At 41.3% G+C, this 23157-nt stretch overlaps 2 protein-coding genes and 1 long non-coding RNA gene across 4 annotated transcripts in view; 2 read left to right on the forward strand and 1 right to left on the reverse strand.

The window, feature by feature from the left end:
• Nucleotides 1-3823, forward strand: part of pacs2 (phosphofurin acidic cluster sorting protein 2) — a 50213-nt gene extending 46390 nt beyond the window's left edge. For both annotated transcript variants that reach the window (XM_076107818.1, XM_076107819.1), the window contains 6 exons: nt 1688-1730; nt 1891-1933; nt 2093-2228; nt 2517-2737; nt 3067-3180; nt 3626-3823. In XM_076107818.1, coding sequence (XP_075963933.1) covers nt 1688-1730; nt 1891-1933; nt 2093-2228; nt 2517-2737; nt 3067-3180; nt 3626-3744 — 676 coding nt within the window. In that variant the 3' untranslated portion in view covers nt 3745-3823. The remainder of the gene's footprint in view (nt 1-1687; nt 1731-1890; nt 1934-2092; nt 2229-2516; nt 2738-3066; nt 3181-3625) is intronic.
• LOC142968081 (uncharacterized) lies at nt 2274-3775 on the reverse strand. Its single transcript, XR_012959016.1, has 2 exons — nt 2949-3775; nt 2274-2707 (listed from the first exon to the last, which is right to left on the reverse strand). It is a non-coding gene; the product is annotated as an uncharacterized LOC142968081 (long non-coding RNA).
• Nucleotides 3824-7528: 3705 nt separating the features above from the next.
• On the forward strand, nt 7529-21916 carry dcaf5 (ddb1 and cul4 associated factor 5). The gene is made up of 9 exons (XM_076107817.1): nt 7529-8006; nt 9030-9173; nt 9721-9757; nt 9893-10032; nt 11676-11805; nt 12981-13194; nt 16193-16259; nt 17160-17287; nt 19631-21916. Exons 1-9 carry the CDS (start codon nt 7799-7801, stop codon nt 20903-20905), a joined length of 2343 nt encoding a protein of 780 aa, XP_075963932.1. The 5' UTR covers nt 7529-7798; the 3' UTR covers nt 20906-21916.
• Nucleotides 21917-23157: the final 1241 nt, after the last annotated feature.

The following is a 23157-nucleotide window of genomic DNA, read 5'->3' on the forward strand; positions in this document are numbered from 1 at the left end:
GTGTTTGTGTTTCAACTGAGCTTTGCTAGTGCCCCTATAATTACCACCACATTATATACGTGTAGTTCTTTAAAGGAAAGAGATTAGACAGAAAATCGTGGACCTGTAAAATAAAGTGTTACGATTCTTTGACTTGGCTAAAACTTATACAAAATACTAACTGTGTATAGAAACTACAGAATACAAACATGCCATGAAGGTGTATAAATGGAAATATTTACAACACGAAAATACATTTTCACAAAGTGCTTTGCATTAAAACAAGGAATAAAAAAGTACTTAAAATCCAATATGTAAAAGATAAAATGATATGAATGATGATTAAAAGCAATTACAACACATTTTCAGTTAAAATAAGGATCAGTTTTAAGAAGAGATTTAAAGGAGATGCTGACTGTCAGTCTGAGATCACAGCTAAGGGGCCCGGACACCCTCATAGGAAGGCCCCTCTTATTAAACATAAATGCAATAAATAAATAAAAGATAATAACGTTGACTTACGGTCAGTAATGTACAATACAAACATTAAAAAGATACTAATACAAGTTATTCTGTCCTTTAACTGAAAAGTGCATGTGTTCTGTTCATACATGGATTGACGTGCATGTGCATCTCTTAACAATACATCCCACATTTAAGATAACATATGGCTCAAACAAGTCAGACAGACGTCATGTGTTCTGTCATAATCCATCCCTGCAAGGCCAGATGAACATTTAACACCCACATACCAGGCAGACATCTGGCTTTCTCTCTTTCTCTGGCTGCGCCGAAAAACCCGATTACAGCAGAGATGTGTTGTTGTGTTTGGGGAAGCAGAACGTGGCCTTGATGTGCAAACTGTGACCCACTGCAGACTGTCTTCTCTCTTTCTCTCTCTGTAGTCTGTCTGTTTCTTCCCTGGGGGGGCGATGGCAGGTTTCTTCAAGGCAAGAGCAACAACCTTTCACATCATGTAACGTCTTTGCATTTAGAAAAAACAACAACATAGAACCATTCCTCAGGCTATTTTTCCAGTCATTGCCAGGAAAAATAGTTCCAGGAAGGCTTGTAAGTGTAGCCATGCACTACCGCTCTCAGGTAGTGCATGGAACCGGAGAAGTTGTGGATTTAGGTTGATGCTCTTCCTTCTCATCCACTTCTTTACGACTGTAGTTTAGTTGTTCCCCCGATGGACTTGCTTTCCCCTTGAATGCCCTTCTGGTTTGGTAGATCCAGTCTGCGTCTGCAATAACTGGATGGCTTTGTTGGAGGCACCGAATCGGCCACCAGCTTGCATGTTTTGCTCTCTGCTACAACGAGGGAACTAAATCTGTTTTAGTGGAGGTTTAAAGCTCAGCAGCAAGTTCAGCATGCGCTGTTGATTCTGTTTGGACTGTGGTAGCTTTGCAAACTTTCTGTGCAATGGAAGACTTCAGTATTTCCACATGTGAAACATTGGAAATCATGCATTATCAAACTAATTGCCAGATCTCAATGTTACTAACTGTAGATTTCTTTGAATAATCTTTAATGATCTTTTACTTTTCACAAGCATTTGGAAATGCTTGTAGGAGTCAGTCCTCTTTGATTCAATTACATGTTTCATCATGTGCATCATTTCTTTCCTTTTCTTCACAACACATTGATTCTTTTCTTGCATCCTTTTCACGTGAACTCTCTTTTGGCCTCTGCTGCCTCTCCACAGCCCGGATGAGGACTCGTGTCAGAAATTCATCCCCTTCATTGGGGTAAGTAGCCTCTTCATTTGCCCTAAATACTCACTGTGTGTTGATTCTGTCCTCATCCAGCTGATTAATCATGTTTGACACTGTGACAGCTGTTAGAAGTTTTCAGTGTCTTTTTTTAATACACGTAATAATCCTTTATCCTCTGCTTTGAATTCTGCAGATGGTGAAAGTTGGTCTCGTGGAGCAAACGTCTGCAACGTCAGGCAAGCAATAAGTTTGTAGAAACATTTTTGACATTCAAAAGAAAGAAAAAAGTATTCAAATTGTGCAACAAGTAATCTGCACAAAACAAACAAAAAACTGATTTCTCCACCACAGTATTTTCTTTTTGGAGGTAAATGATTGAGTGTTTCCTCCCTCAGGAGACTCTGACGATGCAGCACCTCTGGGCTCCTCGCTGCTCTCCTCCACCCCTCCGCAAGTATCACCGGCTCTCAAAGAGGCGTCGCCCACCCCACCCTCCTCTCCCTCCGTCACCACCAGCTTCTGTGCTTACAGGTATGACGTAAAGAGCTATTTCAGCAAAATAGAGCAAAAAATGTGACCTTTCTGTACATTTTTCTTTATTTATACATGTTTAAGCAGGTGTAGTAAATAGATGATATAAAAACTTAAAAGTATGTCATGATATTGTATTTTTCTACCAGAGAAGATACTTTTTTTTTAGCATGATAGTGTTATCTACCTCTTGTATTTTCAGATTTAGCTACTTGAACTCTCCCGAGTTATTCTGTTAAAAAAAGAGACATTCTCCACAATGTCCACCTCCCTGACTGTCGTCTGTAGTTCTGTAGGTCAGGCGGAGCTGATGGGGCTTCAGGTGGACTACTGGGTGGCTCCAACAGAGAGGAAGAAGGACATGGAGAAGCGGGACTCCTCCTCCAAAAACACTCTGAAGTGCAATTTCCGCTCGCTGCAGGTCAGCCGGCTGCCCCTGGGGGGCGCGGAGCCGAGCCACCAGCCCACCATGTCCATGACTGTGGTGACCAAGGAGAAGAATAAGAAGGGTAAGCTGGACACACCTGTGTTGTCCAGGTGGACGGATGCATGCATGTTTCTGTGGATGTGTTATTTTCTGACTGTAGTAAAGTAGTAGTTCACCTCAAAATGACATTACATTACGTTTTAAAGCAGCTGACATCAGGGATGAAAAGTGTGAAAGAATCATATTTTTAGGATATATCACCGAACTTCATGCGATCTGATCAAATCTCTTACCATCCGACCTCAAACGTTGCACCAAAACGTCCCCCGAATTTAATCCTCCGAGACCAGAAAGATTCTGAATCCCTCATTTACTCACAGCGTTCATATCTCTGTTGTTCCCTTCTGCCAGTCATGTTCCTGCCAAAAAAGAGCAAAGACAAGGAGGTGGAGTCGAAGAGTCAAGTGATCGAGGGCATCAGCAGGCTCATCTGCACTGCCAAGCAACAGCAGACCATGCTGAGAGGTAAAGTCGACCCCCTGCCCCGTCCTGATATGTCCTCCTCCTCTCTACAGCACAGACATCCTCAGACTGATCTCAATACCTGCATATTATGTATTTTTAACTGTACTTATTTGTGTAATTTTCCAGTAAAAATGCTCTTCATACTTAAAACTAAGAAAATATTGGTTTAGTTTGGCAACTAACAGAAAATATATCAACAACTCTTAATGAAATAATTGTTTCTTCATTTAAGTAAGTAAGCAAGCAAGTAAGTAAGTAATGTATGCACAACCTACACTGCTCATAATAGGCCGCAAAAAAATAATCAAATGATTAATCATGCCGCTTAAATGAAAAAACATTTGGAACGTGTGTATAATATTCAGTTGGGACTCTGGGTTGTTCAGTATAACATTAACTCCTGTAATGAAAGTGTAACTTTTGTTTTGCGTCTTTTCCTCTGCAGTATTGATTGACGGCGTCGAATGGAACGACGTCAAGTTTTTCCAGCTGGCGGCGCAGTGGTCCTCACATGTCAAACATTTCCCCATCGGGATCTTTGGGCACACAAAAGGCCCTTACTAGCAGCACCTAAAAGACTGAAACACTGAGGACAGCCCCCCCCCCATCTTCCCTTTACCCCGTGCCAACAGATTTTAACCCCCCGCACACTTCTTCTATTCTGCTGTCTTAATTTAAGCTCCTGCTTTCAGCTGTTGCATTTGTCCAATTATTTAATCTTTTGCGTGTTCTTTTTTTAATTTTCTATTTATGGAAAAAGGTCTCGAGGCAAAGCTGCCGAGGGAATATTTCTTTACTCAGCTTTTTAAAAGAAAAAAGATCCTGCTGATGTTTTATAGACTTTTGAGAAAAACAAAACAAAATTAAATAATAATTAGTCATTACTTCTAATCTTTAACATACTATTATGAGTGCCCAGGTTTCACCTTTTACCATCATTTATTTTTAAATTAGGTGAGGCTTTTTTAATCAATTGGCTGGGACATTTAATCAAGAATATACATATATATTTCATTATACATATATATGTATATAGACATATACATTTCATTATACATATATATGTATAGAGACATATATAGGTAAATATGTCTATATATAGGTATATATATAATTGTCAACTCAAAGATGATGAAGAAATTTGTGATTTTCAAGTTGGGAGACTGTTGTCAATTCATTGTCTTAATCCTGAAGAAGCAAAAAGTAAATGGCCCCTGAGCTTTGGCTCTCTGCAATCAACTAGGAGTCTTATGTGCAATAGACTGAAAACTGTGTGAATGTGATTCTTAATAATTACCTGGCACTGACCGAGAATTACACACTGCTCTCAGTCGTGATTTTCAACCCCTTCTCTTCTCTATTTTCTCCTCATGGTTTGAGGTTTTGAACAGTTTTGCTCCAAAGTGAGACATATGAGAAAATAGTGAAGAAAAGTATTAATAGCACAAAATGAACTACCTTTTAGATTGTAGTCCGGACAGAAAGGAATACGTTGACATTTCGGGTATTTTGCTTTCTTTCTGAGAGATGGATAAGAAGATTGTTACCACCCTAATGTCTTTACAGTAAATATGTGGCTAGAGCCAGCAGTCGGTTAGCTTAGCATAAAGGCTGAAAACAGTGGGAAAGAGCTAGCTCTGTCCAAAGATAAAAATCTGCCTATCAGCGCCTCTTAAACTCATTAATAAACATGAATGGTCTTGTTTGAGTGTAAAACTACATGTTGTGGATTTACGATTGGATTTATAGGAAAATAATAGATTGTTACCACCCTAATGTCTTTACAGTAAATATGTGGCTAGAGCCAGCAGTCGGTTAGCTTAGCTTAGCATAAAGGCTGAAAACAGCGGGAAAGAGCTAGCTCTGTCCAAAGGTAAAAATCTGCCTATCAGCGCCTCTTAAGCTCATTGATAAACATGAATGGTCTTGTTTGAGTGTAAAACTACATGTTGTGGATTTACGATTGGATTTAAAGGAAAATAGTCTGGCACAAAACCCCCAAAACACAATTTGTCATCTTATACTCTTAAGTATCCAGAAAAGAGACAAAACACACAATAAACAAAGTTAAAGATCAATTTGACTGATAGTATTACTGTATTTTTACATTTTCTGTAGATGTTGCAGTAATATCGTTATCGTGGATTATTTTGGCCTACTGTGGACCTTCCCCGTTTCCAGCTAAACTAAGCTAACTGGCTACTGACAAACAGCTAGCCTAGCTATGATCACAAAATAATCCACCCACTAGTATCTGTAAAGCTCACAAATTAACACGTTATATCTCCTTTGCTCAACCTATACAAAAAAACTGAGTTGTGGTTTTACACTGAGCCAGGCTAGCTGTTTCCCCCCGTTTCCAGTCTTTGTGCTAAGCTAAGCTAATCGTCTGGTAGCCGTAGCTTCATGTAGCTACCAGAGATCTTCCCATCTAACTCTCGTTAAGAAAGCCAATATATTTATTACCCAAAATGTTTAACTGTTCCTTGACGCTTGTTTTATAAGATGCTACACATTTTACAGAGTGGTTCCTCTGCAAATGATTTTTATTCCCCCTACAATGTTTATTTTAGAAAGAACTCTTCGTCCTCTAGCTCCACACTCCTTTGACACACTCCATATCTTTTGCTAAAAGCAAACATTACTTTTGCCAAAGGAAAACTCGTCAACTGCAGCTCACTCATTACCTGTGTGGTATTATAGAAGACTTCATAATGTAGAGGTGAATGTATTGAAGGTACCTTAATGTAAAGCACTTTTAAATGTTTGTCCATGATAGACTAGTGTGTTAAACCTACTCGGGAACCTGCAGGTACGGCTGACTGTGGTTCACAGACGCACATAGACAGACACTGTGTCTGCCATTATATCTGAGCTAAACAACAGCACAAACAGCGGTGACATGGCATAGTTTATATGCAAAGCAAACCAAGCGTCTGTATCCTCTCAGTGCTGTGTAATATCACTTTATGCTCAGCGTGAGGCCTCCTGGATTTAGATTTTAGTTTGATATTCTGTAAAGTTATAATGTGTCTGTGAAAAAATGTTCTGTCGGTAGAGTTTGCTCAATCGTTTGTTGACTTTTAAGCATAAAACTAAAAAGTATTTTGCTGGTAAAATTTATTTCATTCGCAGTTTTATCATAACTTTGCCAATTTCTTGATAAGTGCCTAAATTGCTTAATTTTGACAAATCAACATAAATAATTTGTTCTTTGCTAACATGGTGCTGATTCTGTTCGGACGACAACAAAATGTCCAGATACAGTGGATTGATTTTGCAGTATAATGTTAACTGGAGGGAGGAAAAAAATCACAGTTGGCTCTCAAACATGGGTTTGAATCAATTACAAGACGACTACAGCCCATTCGCGTTGAGCAGACATTTGTTTAAAATGTTTTAGATGTTTCTGTTTTTTCATGTTGTCTCAGAGAAAGGCTTGTTGAAACTGAAAGTCCCCTAAAGACTACCACTGTAACCCCAAAACTTGGAGTAATAAAACTACTATACACACTAAAATGTACTTTTCTTTTCACTCGTGTTTACATGTAAATTTAAAGGTCAGTGAAGGCAACATAAGCATGAAAATCAATAAAAAAGTAGGCTGTCTTTAAAAACAATGTTATTTCCTGAGGCTCAAAGAGAAAACAATTTACCACAAGGTCCTGAGCTGTCAGTCAAATCTCATGATCTTCATCAACAGAACAGCTACTAAATGGACTTAACTACTGTTTATAAGGTCAAGAATTAACTTTGAACTTCAGCTTTCAAGACACAAAGCTTAAAAGCTAAAAACAAAACATCTTTGAACATCTATGATTTCAGTAGTTACAAGTTAAAACATACTATATATGATATTAATTAAACTTCCCAACCTAGTTTATACAAGTAAAGCTGAAACGATAAGTTGATTGACAGAAAATAAATCAATTTGGGAACTATTGTGTAATTGTTTAAGTCAATTTTCATGCAAAAACATTACATGGTTCCAGCTTTACAATTGTGCAGATTTGCTTATTTAATTGAATATTTTCTGTACTATTAGTTAGACAAAACAAACAATGTGTCACTTTGGGTTAAGGGGTAATTGTGACGGCATTTGTCATTAAGTTTGATGTCCTGTACAAACTAGTTTAAAAACAGAAAAACCCTGTTTCTACATGAATGCATGAGTAATAATAATCTAATGACATTATATAAAATAGTAACTTACTTTAAGTTAATTTTCCTGATACTTAGGTAACTGTTTTAATGCAGTACTTTTACGTATAATAGGTATAGGCTAGTGAGTATTTACTGTGTGTCATTAGGCTGGTGGTGAGTGACAGAGAGAGAGAGAGAGAGAGAGAGAGAGAGATACACACACGGAGAGAGAGAGAGAGCTCCTCCACCGGAGCAGGAAGCGGCTACTGGGACTGCCGAGAAGACAGAGAGGAGGTACAAAACAACGTCGACATCTGCGGGGTTTCCACCATAATGTAGCCCCAAACACAGAGCAAGAACAGCCGTGCGCCACATCGACCCGACAACAACACGACGAGATGTCGAGGGTGCAGCGGTGAAAACAAAGGACAGAGCCGTATACATCTGTGTTGTTTGTTGTTGTTGCACGGTGACAATGAAGGAGCTGCAGGGCTGCGGTATGCGCTCCTCGGTGGGCTTTCTGTCCCGCAGAGAGCTGACCGGGCAGCCGCTCTTGAAGGAGGAATTCCAGAGACGCAGGATGGCCGGCTGCACCAGCCTCTACAAGAAGGACATGCTCGGTCACTTCGGCTGTGTCAACGCCATTGAGTTCTCCAACAACGGCGGGGAATGGCTCGTGTCCGGTAAGTTGACACATCCCTCTTTCCACCTTCCTTGTGGCTGAGACTGTGATAATGTGTTAGCATGCTAAGGCTAACTTAGCCAGGCAGTCAGCTGAAACCCCCCCCTGTCGGCTAGCTAAGTTAGCCTAGCCTTTCTTGCTAGCTTGCTAACGTCAAAAAAAGCAGACCCGGGACCAGTCCCACATGTCAGTCCAGGGGCTCATCACTGTGGCCGCTCAAGTGCACATTTCCCCCCCCCCCTGATGGGTCTTATCATGGCTGCCAGTTCCTCAAACCACAAAGCTATTTAACGTTATGTCCTGGGAGGATTAAAAACCATCATCTGGCCTAGTATGACAACCTGAGGCTTACCGATTTTTGTCTGACTTTGCACCTTCTAGAGCTCCAGATAACTTTATAAATGTAACTCCCCCCCCCGACCTGGTAGGTGAAACAGTTTAGATGTACCTCATCAGTTCTGACACTTTGATGACTGAAAGACAAATACACTAGATCTTATTTGCAGACTATAGTGTGGGCTGCAACTAACTAATGTAGATTAAGCAATTATTTATTAATCATCATTTATTCTATGAAATATCCATCATCATTTCCCAGGTGATGCCTTTTAAATGTCTTGTTTTCTTCAACAAAATAGCCCGAAAAGATATTAAGTTTATTGCAGTTTTAAAAGAAGTCCCAAGTAGCAAATTTCACAATATTGAAATACTCAGAAAATCATGCATTAAAAATGTTCCTTAAAGAACCAAACGTAACATTATTCATTATGCAGAATGGCCAATGTCAGGCCAATATTACATAACAGGATAAAGTAGAATAAATGGAAATATACTCAAGTATTATACAACTTCCTCAAAATTGTACTTGTTAGTTTATAATCATATTAAATAAAAGAAACCCAACAAATTAAAGAAGCTGGAACAAGAGAGTGGTTCCAGTTTTTGTTTGAAGATGACTATATTTACATCTAGACTATATTTTGGACGTTTGTAAGTCGGTGTTGTCGATCTGTCTCGTCTTCAGGAGGAGATGACCGCCGGGTGCTCCTGTGGAACATGGAACAAGCCATCCATGCTCGGTCCAAGCCTTTGAAACTGAAGGGCGAGCACCTGTCCAACATCTTCTGCCTGGCCTTTGACAGCACCAACAAAAAGGTCTTCTCTGGTGGTAAGAGCAACAAAATACAACTTGCACAACAACACGGTTTATTCCTCATCCTCGTCCTTTGACCCGCGCAGGTGTTTTTGTCACTTGTAGGTAAAAGGTAGATCTGATATAAAAAGAGAAAACTGTGAAGCACTCGGGGTGTTGCGTTAGTTAAATAAATGTAAAAAACAATACATATCAATAAAAATGGGATCATCAGAAAAGATTCTATCAGGAAAAAATGTAAAATGGCTACTTTCATGTGCATTTAAGTTCTTGCAGAAATGTTGTAGATACTTTATTGCACATTAATATTGTTCATTATGAAAATCTAAATTTTAATACATGCTTGAATTGAGAAGTTATTCTGTGTTGGAGTCATGTGGTGAATGCCGCTCACTGTCAATCGGCCATGCAAATAGTTCAAAAGGAAAGAACATAATAATGGTATCTAAAGATTTAGTTGATAGATAATTAACCAACAGCATTTAAACTAGTTCTGTATCTCAACAGAGCATTTTTCTTTACCTTCACTTTGTAATCCACAATCTGTTTTATTGTTTTGCAGGAAACGATGAGCAGGTGATCCTTCACGATGTGGAGAGGTGAGTAAAATATGACGGATCATACCCATTACTGCAGCATCAAAACATTTTGAAACACTCACTCAGCAGTTATATATTGTATTTGTGTTTACACTCTCAAAACAATGACCATTTGGATGATTGTCTTCCCCACAGGAGGGAGACTCTGAACGTGTTCCTGCACATCGACGCCGTGTACAGTCTGTCTGTCAGTCCGGTCAACGACAACGTGTTCGCCAGCTCCTCCGACGACGGACGTGTTCTGATCTGGGACACCCGCGAGCCGCCGAGTACAGGTACGTGGAGGAGGCGTGTGTGTTCCTGTGAAGCTCAATAATGATCCTTTTATATAGTGATGCCTGGTGATGCTGTGTTTCACGTTTATGCTTAAGGCTGCCAGGCATGTAGAATTAAAGCCCTTTGCAAAAGATGAGTCCGATAGCTCCTTGGATATGATTTCTCATCGTCTGAAAATATATGCTGCCGTTGTGTGAGGCTTTCAATGGATTCAGAAGTGGTTGTATAGAAACATTGCGTTGCCTCAGCCTCCTAAATTTCCCGCTCTTGAGGATAAATGAACCGGATCGATAAAAACACTGTAGATCAGTGTGTAAATTTAGCTTAATTGCATGAAAACGGACCTCTCTGGGTCCTAGTGATGGTAAAATACACAAACACAGCTAAAGTCTCCTTACAGGGAGATTTTTCTTTTGCAAAAGACCTCCGTATAGTCGTAACACTGATTAAGCTATGCTCGCTACCATTTGTGCCCTTAGATGCCATTGGTTTGCTATTTGTTTTCTAAAACTTTCCAACCTAAATACTTTTGACCTGTTTCAAAGTGATAACAGAAATTTGAATCATGTTAAGATAACATGAGATAATCCTTTATTAGTCCCATAAGGGGGATGTTTGCAATGTTATTGAATGTTAACGCCACATGCACACCTGATGATTTTACTCAAAATGCATCTGGACTCAACTTGACAGCACTTCTAACCTACATTTCAAGTAACTGATCATAAAAGCTTTCAGAAAAATGAACAGTAGCAAGACTGCCATTGTTCTAATAAATCCAGATGTTGTGTTTAAACTTCCCAGTCTGAAACTGACTTTTAGTTCGTGCTTTATCTTGAAAACAATGAACGTATTGCTGTGAATCACAATCATACCAGAGTTTCTATTGGCCCAAAGCTAACGTGGGTGTGAGTAATGGACACAATATGATAGTGTTATTGGTGCAAATGGCCCCCCATCTGTAGATTTGCACTTTTAAATGATACAGCATCATTTTATAATTTATCGCAAATTATTTTGTTGACCCCGCATCAGAGAGCCACGGACCTTTGTTATAAAGTCGCTGCTCTAAAGCGTGTCTTCTCCGATGTTGTCTGGTTGTAAATATGCTCTTCATATGCAGCCACACGGTGTATTTAAGGGACACTGTTGGACTGAAAAGGCTGCAAAGTACCTCATGACGCGACTTAGTGAGACCTGTTGATACATTTTTAAAATGCAGTGGATCATCTTGCATGATGTCCACATCCTTCTATTTTTGAAGCCGTCCTTGTGACCGAGTTGGCCTAATAATACATTCAGCAGTAATCAGTATTCCATGTCTGCCAGCAGGCTTTTCCTGTTACTCACAAAGATAAACAAGACTCAGCGTCCATGCTAGCAGCTCTGTGAGGTTGCACTTGTGAGTGGGCATGTGTAGTGGTTATGGTCATCATGTTCATCATCGTGGTTTGGTGTGTTTGCATACTAACATTTGCTAATTAGCACCAAAACCAAAGCCCAGCACAGCTGAGGCTGATAAGAATGTCATGAATTCTGTCATTGGATGAAGGGTCACGGGATCCCCAAAGTCCCCGTGCTTCTTGTGTAGCTAAACAATGATAATAATCCTAATTCATCAAACCCTCATCTCTTCCCGTAGAGCCGTTCTGCCTGGCCAGCTACCCCTCGGCCTTCCACAGTGTGATGTTTAACCCTGTGGAGCCCCGGCTCATCGCCACAGCCAACTCCAAGGAGGGAGTGGGATTATGGGACATTCGCAAGCCACGCAGGTAAGATATTTATTTCCCCCATCTTCTAAAGTTTCTATCTCTTGACCCGGTTATTAAGAGAAGCTTCAACGTTGTGGTTCCCTGTGGGGAAATGAGCTTTTATTGCAGCATCACTGAGAAATATTACAAGAATGGAAATGATGCACAGAGGAGTTAATAAAAACAATAATCTTTAGAGTTAATAAAGCAGTAAAAGCATTTACTTAGTATGAAGTAAAATAAACTGAAATAATTGTGAAGTCAAATACATTTAAGATCTCTTCACTTTAGTAGTTTGGGAAGTGGCAAAAAAAAAATTGTCAATTCAGGCACATTGTTATTAACTTTGTGTGATCAAGACGTTTGTCCCGCTCACGTCCACCAGGGGGCGCTGTTGTTTCACTGTTAAACTAATCGCCACTGGTCCTCTGCCAGCTCCACAACAGTCTCCCTGCAAAAACCAAATGTTTTTACCAGTAAAGTGAGAAAACACTTGTGCTGAGTGTGTGTTGACACACACTCAGGCGTGGTTAGGTTTTGGTTACTAGTCCAGTAAAATAAGCACTGAGTCACTTCTCTTCCTCCACTGTTGGCTCGGCCTCTCTGCCGTGTGGACATGTTTACAGTTACTACTTAGAAAGTCCCTCAATTTACTACTAAGTTTTCCTGTTTCTTTTATTCATTGGGATTTTATTATATATTTTCCATGACAGACAAAACAGTAAGACAGTCCAAGGACAAACCAGTGGGAGGAGGGAGGGGAGGGTTACACTGTTAAATTATTTAATGTATGCATTTCTATTTTGACTATTAAGTTTAACCATAGCTTCCAGTTGAAGTGTTTTTAATGTTTTTAAAGCAAACTTTAGAATTACTTTTTTCTAAAGTTTATTATTTTTTCCCACTAGAAAGGTGAGTTGTCTTGTTAACTGAGCATGTGTAGTCACAAAGTCTCAATGTACACGTTTCCAAATATGAACATTCAAACATCAAATAAATACCAAGAATAAAAAAATTCAATTCACGATCCTTTGTGGTATTTTGGATATAATAACAAACTCGACTGTATTAGAGTTGGGATGCTCGTCTCTTCTGAAGTCTAGCTCTGTGATTTAATTGGATAATAAAAAATAAAGGTGGATTGTCGCAGACACGTCTTACTAGCTCTAATATGTTCTCTCCTCCTCTTCTCTCAGCTCATTGCTCCGTTACGGAGGCAGCATGTCCCTGCAGAGCGCCATGAGCGTCCGCTTCAACAGCACCGGCACACAGCTGCTGGCGCTGCGTCGCCGCCTGCCGCCCGTCCTCTACGAGCTGCACTCCCGCCTGCCCAGCTTCCAGTTCGACAACCAGGGCTACTTCAACTCCTGCACCATGAAGAGCTGCTGCTTCGCCGGGGACAAAGATCAGGTGGGTCATCACACTGACTACTAGTAGAGAGGACAGGAACTTGGTTAATAAAGTCAAAGTTCAAACGCACCATCCCCCTACTTACAGGAAGAGATGTCTATCATTTTCCATTTTATATTCATGTGCAGCCATAAAAGCAAAGTCTTGCATATGATATAGGATCACTGTGGCTCTCAAGAGTCTTATATATCAAAACAAAGGAGGAGATTGGAAACATGTGCGACCAATAGAAATAAAAATAGGCTGTATTAGTTTCTTCTGCGAAATTGGGAATTTTCAGTGTTGGAGGAACACCAGAAGCCCCTGAAGTCAGCCAACAGTCCTCCTCAGACGTGACATCACTCTGCAGACATGTTTGTTATGTTAACATTGTTCTCAGGTGTCAGTGGAGCTCAGGAAGACTTAAAAAACATAGATCCCTCTCTACAAGGTTACAGAATCGACTGTACGAGAAGGCTGCTGGTTTGAATCTGCCCGCCTGCTGCCAAGCTTTTGAGCAAGACCATTGATCTGTGATGAGCGGAGATGGTGATTTCTTGTGTTTTAAGTGGAGTAAAAACATTTACAATTAGAATATCTTATTTTAAAACAAGAAATACTGACGTAGTATCCCTCAAGCACTCAAGACACGTGCAATGTTAAAGCCCCAAACAGCATATAAATCACAAATCAATATTAAAGTTAATACTTTCATATGTGTAGGTATGTAATTGTGTCTGACTTAAAGTTTCTCTACTGATAATATTTCAGAAGTTTAGCCTGTTTTGACAAAGATTACTGTCGTAAGCACTGATGAAGCTTTGAGGTGTAGTTATTGGGATCATTTGGGATTTGATAATCAATCAATACAACTTGCTAATGTGGTGGCTCAATCCTCAAAAGAGGTATAAAAAATGAATGAATGGAAATGAGACAGATCTCAGATCCATCAAAGAGCAATGTAACACACTAGTATTGTTTTTCAGAGAAGCAACATTAAACCAGACGTGTGCGATAACATTATTTAATACAAGCAACAGTATGTGAGGCAGACTACAAGGAAAAAAGGGGGGGTGGGTGGCTGTTAAAATCCAAAAAACCACAACGTGACAAAGGCCATGATAAAAAGCTTTGACCAGCTTTAAACTAAGAGCTTTATCCCACCAACAATTTTCCGAAACGTCCTCGTATGGACCCTGAACCACAGACGGCAGAGGATTTTCTCAGAGCGATGTGAAAGCAGAGGCGCAGGGTGGCAGCTAACCACACAGAAATGATGGAACGGTAAAAGGGAGGGAGTTGTGGGTGTAACATTCCTGCTTGATGTGTCCTCTGGGAACCTGAGGCGGAGCACACAGGTGTAGTGTTCTCGTGTGCCATGGAGCTACGATCATACGAGTAACAATCGTATGAGTTTTCATCACAAAGACGGAGAGGATTCTAAGACCCTGAAAAAGTTAAAACTCACCGAGACCAGACGAATGTTTACAGAAAGGAAATTGAAGACATTTGTTTCAATCCTTGGCAGACAAAAGCGGCACAAAAATAATTCAAAACTTGACAGTGTCAGAAGTACAGCAGTACTTGACAAGGCCTTAAAACAAATGAAAATAATTCATTGTGCCTCCAGATGGTAAAATGAGGCTTGACAGACACTCCAATTAAATTTAAATGTGCTTGATGAAAGAAGAAAAGAGATGAGTGTAAATAGAGGAGGAAAGAAAGGAGAAAACATTCTGGTCCTTCACGTTCTGCAACTAAATATTTGTACGTGGATGCTTTTGAAGTCCTGTGTTCAACCGACATCCAGCCAAATGCTAGTATTTATGAAAAGAAAGGCGGAGCTCAGACTGTAACCGTACACACTGGCTGCAACTTAACAGACTTTCTACAGCGGTGGACACGGCTCTGACTGTACCTGTTGTGGTGGGCAAAGGCTGTGGCTATAACAGTAACGTAAAGATAGATTATATTATTAGATATTTGGTGTTGTTTGATGAAATACCTTGACCATTGGTGCTGTCACAAAATATTTACACTGAGGTATTTGATAAATAATCCCCAGTAATGAGGATATAATGATAAGGGGGTGAAGGACAATAATCAAACGGCTAAAAAAGGTAAATTCAAAAAATTACATGATTTTACTGTAAATTAAAAATCAGGAAAGCACAATACTTACGCCATATAACAATATTATGATCTGCAAAATCTAAGACGAGATCTAGTCTCATATCACAATATCGATATGATACTGGAGATCAATTGTCCGGCCCTAATTCCACCCACAACCCGCTATGAGAGGTTCTACAGAGAACCCTTCTGTGGGGAAATGGTTCCACCGAGAAGCCCTCTTCATCCAGAACCATTCCACCTTCTAGCGGATCTAACAAGAACCCACCCAGGGGGTTTGACAGAGAACCCTTTTTATATTCAAAGGGTTTCATCTAGAACCCACCCAGGGTTCCTCATGAGGCTCCCGGGACTATCAGGGTTCTCAATCACAGTTTTTGGGGGTGTGGCTGGGAGGATCGTTTAACGCCTTAATGCGTTCACAAATCGTTGAAGAACTCTTTCGTCCAAATAGGGTTCTTTGGATGAAAAGGGTTCTTAAAGGAACCCTTACTCTTAAAAAAGAAAAAAAGGGTTCTCCAGATGCAAATGGTTCTGGGTGGAACCTCAGCCCTTCAGGAGGAACCTTTTTGGAAGCCTTATTTCTCAGAGTGTACGTAGTAATATCAGCCAAGACAGCTTTGTACAGCCAGACACTGCAGCCACCTGGTGCTTCTATCAGGTTCTATCCTTGCTTCCCTACGTGTCGCTTTAAGACGTTATATATGTAGAATACCCGTCCCCCGCCCCCGTCAAAACGTACCTTAAGCGACAGCTTTAAGTTGAACCATCTGTTTACAAAGTCTAATAACGGTTCAGACGAGGAGCAGGAGCCGTGTCCGGGTCAGAACGTCACATCATGTCAAGATCTTAAATCTCTAAACATCCCTCTGTTCTCCCCCCTCAGTACATCTTGTCTGGATCAGATGACTTCAACCTGTACATGTGGAGGATCCCAAAGAACCCAGAAGCAGGTGAGTTACTGGTTCTGTCTGCACCGACTACACATGTATGTGGATGTACTGTGATGTGTGGGCCGTGACTTACCTCGATGTTTGCGTCTCCACACGACAAAAGATTGAATCGTCTAGTTCCAGTTGTGAGGTTGTTGCATTTCTCTGTTAAATACTCTTTTATTTTGTGTTTTTTGGTTTGTTTTAAGTTCACACTGTTCATCAGGAAATCAGGGTTTGTAAACAAAACTTACAAGTAGCTTGTTTTAAGGACAAAGCTTTGGTGACTTCTGCAAGGTTGCAGCTTTCAGTGGCGTCAGTCAGCGAAGGCCAAACAAAGCTGCTTGACCTCCAGTCTCAGAGAGAATGATGGACGCCTCTGTTGAGCCACAGCCCAGACGGTGGTTCACCTCACTTCATTTGGTCAGAATATACTTTCCAGGTCTGAGTAACTGTCGGATGTATTATATCAACCTTTTGTTTTTTTCGTAGTCTTAGTTCTGTATGAGTTCTTACTCGTATCAAACTGCATCAAATGGTTCTTGTGTTTGCTCCACATCGGCCTGAAATCTGATTACTCTGGGAAGAAAATTCCCAAAATTCAACAATCCAAGAATGTGGCCGTTTGTAGCTCTGTAGCACCACCTGACACTTTTGTGGATTTTATTTTCCCCGGAGTTACTCACACTGAAAATATGTGCACTGGGCCTATTTGGTGTCAGACTAATAAGCACATTATGAGGATTACATTACTGGCGTATTTCACGGTCTGTATTTCCCTGAAGCAGGTTGAATAATCCTCTTTGCGTGGCTGCTGTTTGTTTGAATGAATCCTTGACTCGTATCTCTGTGACTCTGAGCTCATGTGTTTTGTCTGCTACTATCACATCAAACTAACCCACATGGTGTGCTTCCTTCAAGGAGGCCTCAGTCGAGTGGTAAACGGGGCGTTCATGATCCTGAAGGGTCACCGCTCCATAGTGAACCAGGTCCGCTTCAACCCTCACACCTACATGATCTGCTCCTCCGGCGTGGAGAAAGTCATCAAGGTTAGTGAAGGAATGTCTTTGCTGTGTTTTTAAGAAAGAAGGTTTGGACCTATTTAATTAAAGGTTAGTTACGGAGAGTTAAATCTTCTATTCGCTGTAGGCTCTGTGATTGGATCGTATATCGATCGTAAATCTTTTTTTTTTTCCTACGCCGAAGCCTATTTCAACGAACCTACCGTCAGAACTAAGGTGTTATCAAACAGAATCTCTAGACTCTGCACCATGAAGTGCATTTAGAGATGTTTGTGGTGGAGCAGCGTGTCGGCCTGCTGAGTGTATTTTAAATCCTTAAACGTCTTTGTCGTGTCTTTTCCAACACCCCGCATCTCCGTTCTGTCCTGATGCTTGCTCACCAAAACTCAAAAAAAGAGTAGCTGACGTTATGGATATGATTCGGATTGTGATATTAAAGATAAGATGATAAATAAACAACAACATGAAGCCGTGATATTGGCGCACATAGCACAGAAACAAACTTTTAAAGAGACTTATGCTCATCTTCAGGTCCATACTTGCACACTTTAATGTTAAACACATTACTTTTCTCACACTGTCTGTCTGAATACACCTGTATTCACACATCTCTTTAAGACCCCCTCCTGAAAAAGCCCAGTCTGCTCTGATTGGCTTGTGAGAAAAATACAGCGAACCTTTTTGGGAAAGTAGTTCCCGAGCTGTGGGCGGTACGTTCTAATGAGCCTGCATGTGATTATAGGAAGGGGAGCCAAATCTCAATGGCTTGTTGAATCGCATGTTTTATGATCGAGGCAGCCCACAAAAAACTGACTGGGTTTTCTTATTTTACAATTTGTGGCCGCTCCAGACACCCAGATGTATGTGCACAAGCACTAACAACCCGAGCTCTTCGTGATGTTGCCGCTTTAAAAGGGAGCTGTTGTTTGAATAGAGAAGACATTTGTTTACTAAATGTTATTCACGTTTCTTTGGCACCACGATGGCGACGATATGAAAATGATCGCTGCACCTCAATCCACCGCATCGTCCTGACGCTGCGGTGGTTGGAGGAATAGTTCCGTTAGTGGACAGACTATATTTGAGTCTTTGTCCTCGGATGGACGTGCCCTTAAGTGAGACATTGATCTCCAGTGACACGACACAGTCACTGACTGAGCTGGAGTGAGCAATGAAAAACGATGGATTTCCCCCTATTATTGACTGTCGTCTTTAACGGATGACGTTGGGCAGTGTTCAGAAACTGGGTCACGGGAAGATATGAATGGTTCCACAGAAACCAGACCAGACGGTGATCTGCTGCCAGGCTTCCTAAAGTCGTGGTCGCCTGGATCGAATTATAAGTAAATAAAGTTATTATTGCTGAAGCTCAACATTAACTAGGCTGCAACTTTTATTTTGTAGTTTAAAATAAAAAAAAGGCAATTCATTTTAATCTGTTGACTTCATTGACAAGAAAAACATTTCAGAACAGCTGTTATCCTTTACTAACAGGAATAGCACTATATTAAAATTCATAATGTATACATGTATAAGCTTTTACAAGGTTTTTATCACAAAGCTATATCTTTATTGCAAAAATAATAATTACAAAACAGGAAAGAAGTTTCTGCGCGTTGTGATGAAGTTGATGACTTTTGGTTGTCAGTCGCTGCTTGTCTGCTTGTCTCCGTCTTAACAACAGAAGACAAGAGGCTGATTCATGAGGCTGTTACAAAATGTCAAATAAACGCCTCCAGTAGTTGTTTCTGCATTCAGATAACATGATTAATGACTCGACACACCTCGCAAGTTGTGTCACACGGGTATCGTCGTCCTGTCCCGTTGATTGTGGTTTATGTTTATGCAAATATATTTTGTTACATTTGTCAGCAAGCTACTGGATTTTCCATCTTTAATTATAGTTTAATTCTAAGTCTACGTGTCTTGAATGCTCTCTTATTCTTCTTAATTTAATCCTCCGACTGAGACCTTTTGTGAGGTTAATGTTATCTGAAAATGCAGTTTCTTACCTCATTTACATAATTGTAACGGTCTAAATATCCTCGGAGTAGAAGGTGAAACTGTGCACACAAAAGCATTTGCAGAAGGGTAAGAAAGATTCAGCTCCTTCTTTGTCTGTACAGTAACACAATCACTCTGTTTAGTACATTCTACAGAGTGAAAGGTGGTCCAGGTGTTCTATAATAAGAGGATATCAATAACGGAGAATCTGTCAAACTGACCTGGGCTCCTCCTCTTCACTTCTTCTCCGTCCATTTTTCATCCGTCCAATTCTAAATCTGTCTTTTTTTTCTTTTTGTCTCCATCTTCTCCCTCTGTCATTGTAACTTCATTTGTCCCGATTTTCTCTTTCTCCGTCCGTCTCAGATGTGGAGTCCCTACCAGCAGCCCGAGAGTCTCGGTGACCTGGAGGGCCGAGTGGAGGACAAGTCACGCAGCCTCTACACCCATGAGGAGTACATCAGCCTGGTGCTCAACAGCGGCAGCGGTCTGTCCCACGACTACGTCAGCCAGTCCATCCAGGAGGACCCGCGCATGATGGCTTTCTTTGACTCGCTGGTGCGTCGAGAGATCGAGGGCTGGAGCTCCGACTCCGACAGCGACCTGAGCGAGGAGGCCATCATGCAGCTCCACGCTCGGGGACGTCGCACCACGAGGCCCGCGCCGACACCTCCCGCCGTCGTACCTGCTGCTAGTCATCACAGTGACTCTGATAACTCGTCGTCCTCCTCTCTGGCTGGACCTGATGCCTCAGGAGGAGAAGGGCAAGCAGGAGCAGAGGTGGAGGAGCAGCCGAGGAGACGAAGCAGGCTTCAGCGGCACCAGTCAGGCTTCTTCGTGAACGAGGACTCGGACTCCAGTGAGTTTTGGCTCGACCCCATGCCGCGGCCTCGCTCCCCGAGCCCCAGGGACAACTCCACGCTGTCCAGCCCCGCCTCCTCTCCTTCACTTCCTGCCGGAGCCTCCAGCTCCTCCACGTCCACCTCCAGCTCCAGCAGCGGCGACGAGGAGCGGCGTAGCGCAGTGAGGCGGCGCAACGTCGTGAGGCGACGGCGCATGCACGTCGTCTCCAGAGCTGGGGATCGACCCGACTCTGTACATACTCTGTTTTCAGCCATGGACTCCTGCAGTTACCCATCGATATCAATCGATGACCTGTCTTCCTCCTCGTCAGGCGAGGTACAAAACTCCCTCAAGCCCGTCGGAGATGAGGAGAAATGTCTCAGCCCTTCTGACTTTGTGTGTCTGAGCCCGGTCATGTCCCCCGACAGCCAAGAGAATGAGGAAGGGAGTGACAGGACTGAGAGGACTGAGCTGGAAAGACGTCCAGCTGGGTCTCATGGGTCCCTGGATGGACACAGGACTGAAGAGATTGCTGATAGCGGCGAGGCTTGTAGCAGCTCGGTGGCTTTAGACAGTAACTCTCCGAACCGACACAGCCCCGGAGTCAACGGGCGACACCGGACTGTAGCACCCTACGTGAGAGAGAACCTCCACGTGTCCTCCGAATCGGAGGAAGAGGCTGGCGTCACACCCGAAGACACCAGGCCGCAGAGAGAAAAGGGCCTGAAACGGACTCATGTGGGATCAGAGGAGGGAGAGTCAGGCTCCTCTCCCTCAGAAAAGAAGTTAAAAACATAATGAGACTGCTTTCTCATCCCGGAAAGAAATCATTTGTTAACAGACATACATTTAGGAAGTGGGTTTTTTATGTGTTTTTACAACTCAGCCTTTTAATTTTTGCGTCTTGTAGTCATGTGACATGTCATATGAACTCGTGCCAATTATGAGCAAGAAGACTGAAGGAACTGAAAGTGTGATCAGTTTTTTGTTTCCGAACACATGAATCGGGACAATGTCATCACTCTTTTGGTCAAACCAAAGATGACAATAAAAGATGGAAATATAAAACGCAAGCTAAATATTGTTGATAACAACGGTGGTTTAAGTGAAACACATTTATTTTCATGCAGCATTGGTGTTTCTTTCTCGCACTCTGGTTGCAGAAAGCTCCACTTAGGATTCCGAGCTCCTCCAACTATAACAACAACAACAACAACAAAAGCTCTTCTGGAGGACGAAAGCTCTGCAGCATTCTCATTTTGACAGTTTCACTCTGATCTGATTGGCTTATTTTTTTATTTTTAAGTGATTTTAGACCGAGACTGCTTCAGGGTGTCTGAAGACTTGACTGTGTGAAATCTTACTGTTTGTTTAAGCTGTGCATTGAAATGATGCGTTCAGTGTCTCGTTATCCGGGCACCGCTACGAGCCGGCGCTCGCTTTTGTTTTCTTGCAATTAAAGAATAATTTGTTCTCCAGCGACAACGGCACAACTTCTTCCTGGGGCTTCGCTCATTCACAATAGAGTTTTGACTGGTGAAAATATTGACTATTTCTGTGTGTCTGAAACGAGTTATTTTGCCCGCAGGTTTTTGGGTACTTCACTACCTACTCCTGACAGAGTTGCCATGGCAACATGGCTTCAATTCTCCTGCGAAAGAAATGCGTTCGGCCGGCCGTGACCTCGAGCAATTTATTGGCTGAACTAAAAGCTGTCTTTGCTTTCGTTAAAAGAATAGTTACACGAGTTATTATCAGTCTGCCACACAAACATCGCTGAGAAATAAAATGACGATTCAGACATCACAAGTAGTTCTTCTCTGTGGTTTATGTTTAAAGATCATTTTCACAAGACTTCTTGCACTTGGCGACGAGCTGATACAAAAATATAGGAAAAATTAGTCCAAATAATTTTCAGTAATGGCCAGCAACAGTGAATTTTACAATCATGTCCACCAGGGACGTAGCCAAGATTTTAGACATGCATACATCGGATGACAAAAGGACATTTTCAACTGATCAATTATATTTTAAATACTATATTTTATATCCTGTAAATATCATCCAGCAACATATTTGGTTAAATGCTGTTTGAAAACCTCTGGTGGTGACATTATGAATCCTTTATTTATTTATTTATTTTGCTCTCTTAAAAGAAGCCAAAAGTAGTAAAAAATCATAAAGCCATTTTAAATGTATGGAGTCTAATAAGATACTGTAATCAGCTAATTAAATACTATGCAAGTTTTGTATTCATAGAAATATTAGAGAGAACATGATGTCGGTGTCCCACTTTTGGGATTTCTTTACTTTAAATATCACAATTTGTCAGGAAAGTACATTTTCAAAATAAAAGTATACGCCAAAAACAAATAAATAAGTATTCCTAAAATACTAAAAGACAGGATGTTGACCTCATCAGGTGAATAACCATAAATGGACGAGTATACTGTTCATCAGATAATCTGGCCACACCCACCCAAATTCCCCAACTGTGTAATGACTGTCCATTAAAACACATGATGTCATTCCTGTCTGAGGAAGCGGCGATGCCGGTTGTGTCCCGACTACGGCCTGAACGACGGCACTCTTCTTCCAGACAAAGCAGACTACCAGAGGGCATACCAGTGGCTGTCGGAAAAGATTACAAAGAAAGAAAACACCACATGGCATCACGGCCTCACGAGCTGGCGGTGCAGTTGTAATCTGAGGGCAGGCAAACATGCAGTTGAGGGTTATTGAGTTGTTTGTTCTGCTCTCTTGTCAAAATAATTTCCTCTACTTCTTGGAACTTCTCTGTGTGGCTGTCACTTATCTGCAGGAAGTAGACACCCTTCATTTAACCCCCATGCTTCCCCTGGGACAAGTATTCAAATAGCGATATTGTCTGCTTTGGGCTAGTTTACATTTTGACTGGAGTGTGCCTGCATATGGCTTAATGATTGATTACAGGCTACACATGCAGACACATGCAGAGGTGTGCAAGAGTGACAATCAAAACTATGAGTTGTTTTTACATATTCCTTAAAATAATTAAGTATATTTTACTG

The sequence above is a fragment of the Anarhichas minor genome, unplaced genomic scaffold (assembly GCF_050575085.1).
Source record: "Anarhichas minor isolate MPS153535 unplaced genomic scaffold, ASM5057508v1 ptg000040l, whole genome shotgun sequence".
NCBI lineage: Eukaryota > Metazoa > Chordata > Actinopteri > Perciformes > Anarhichadidae > Anarhichas > Anarhichas minor.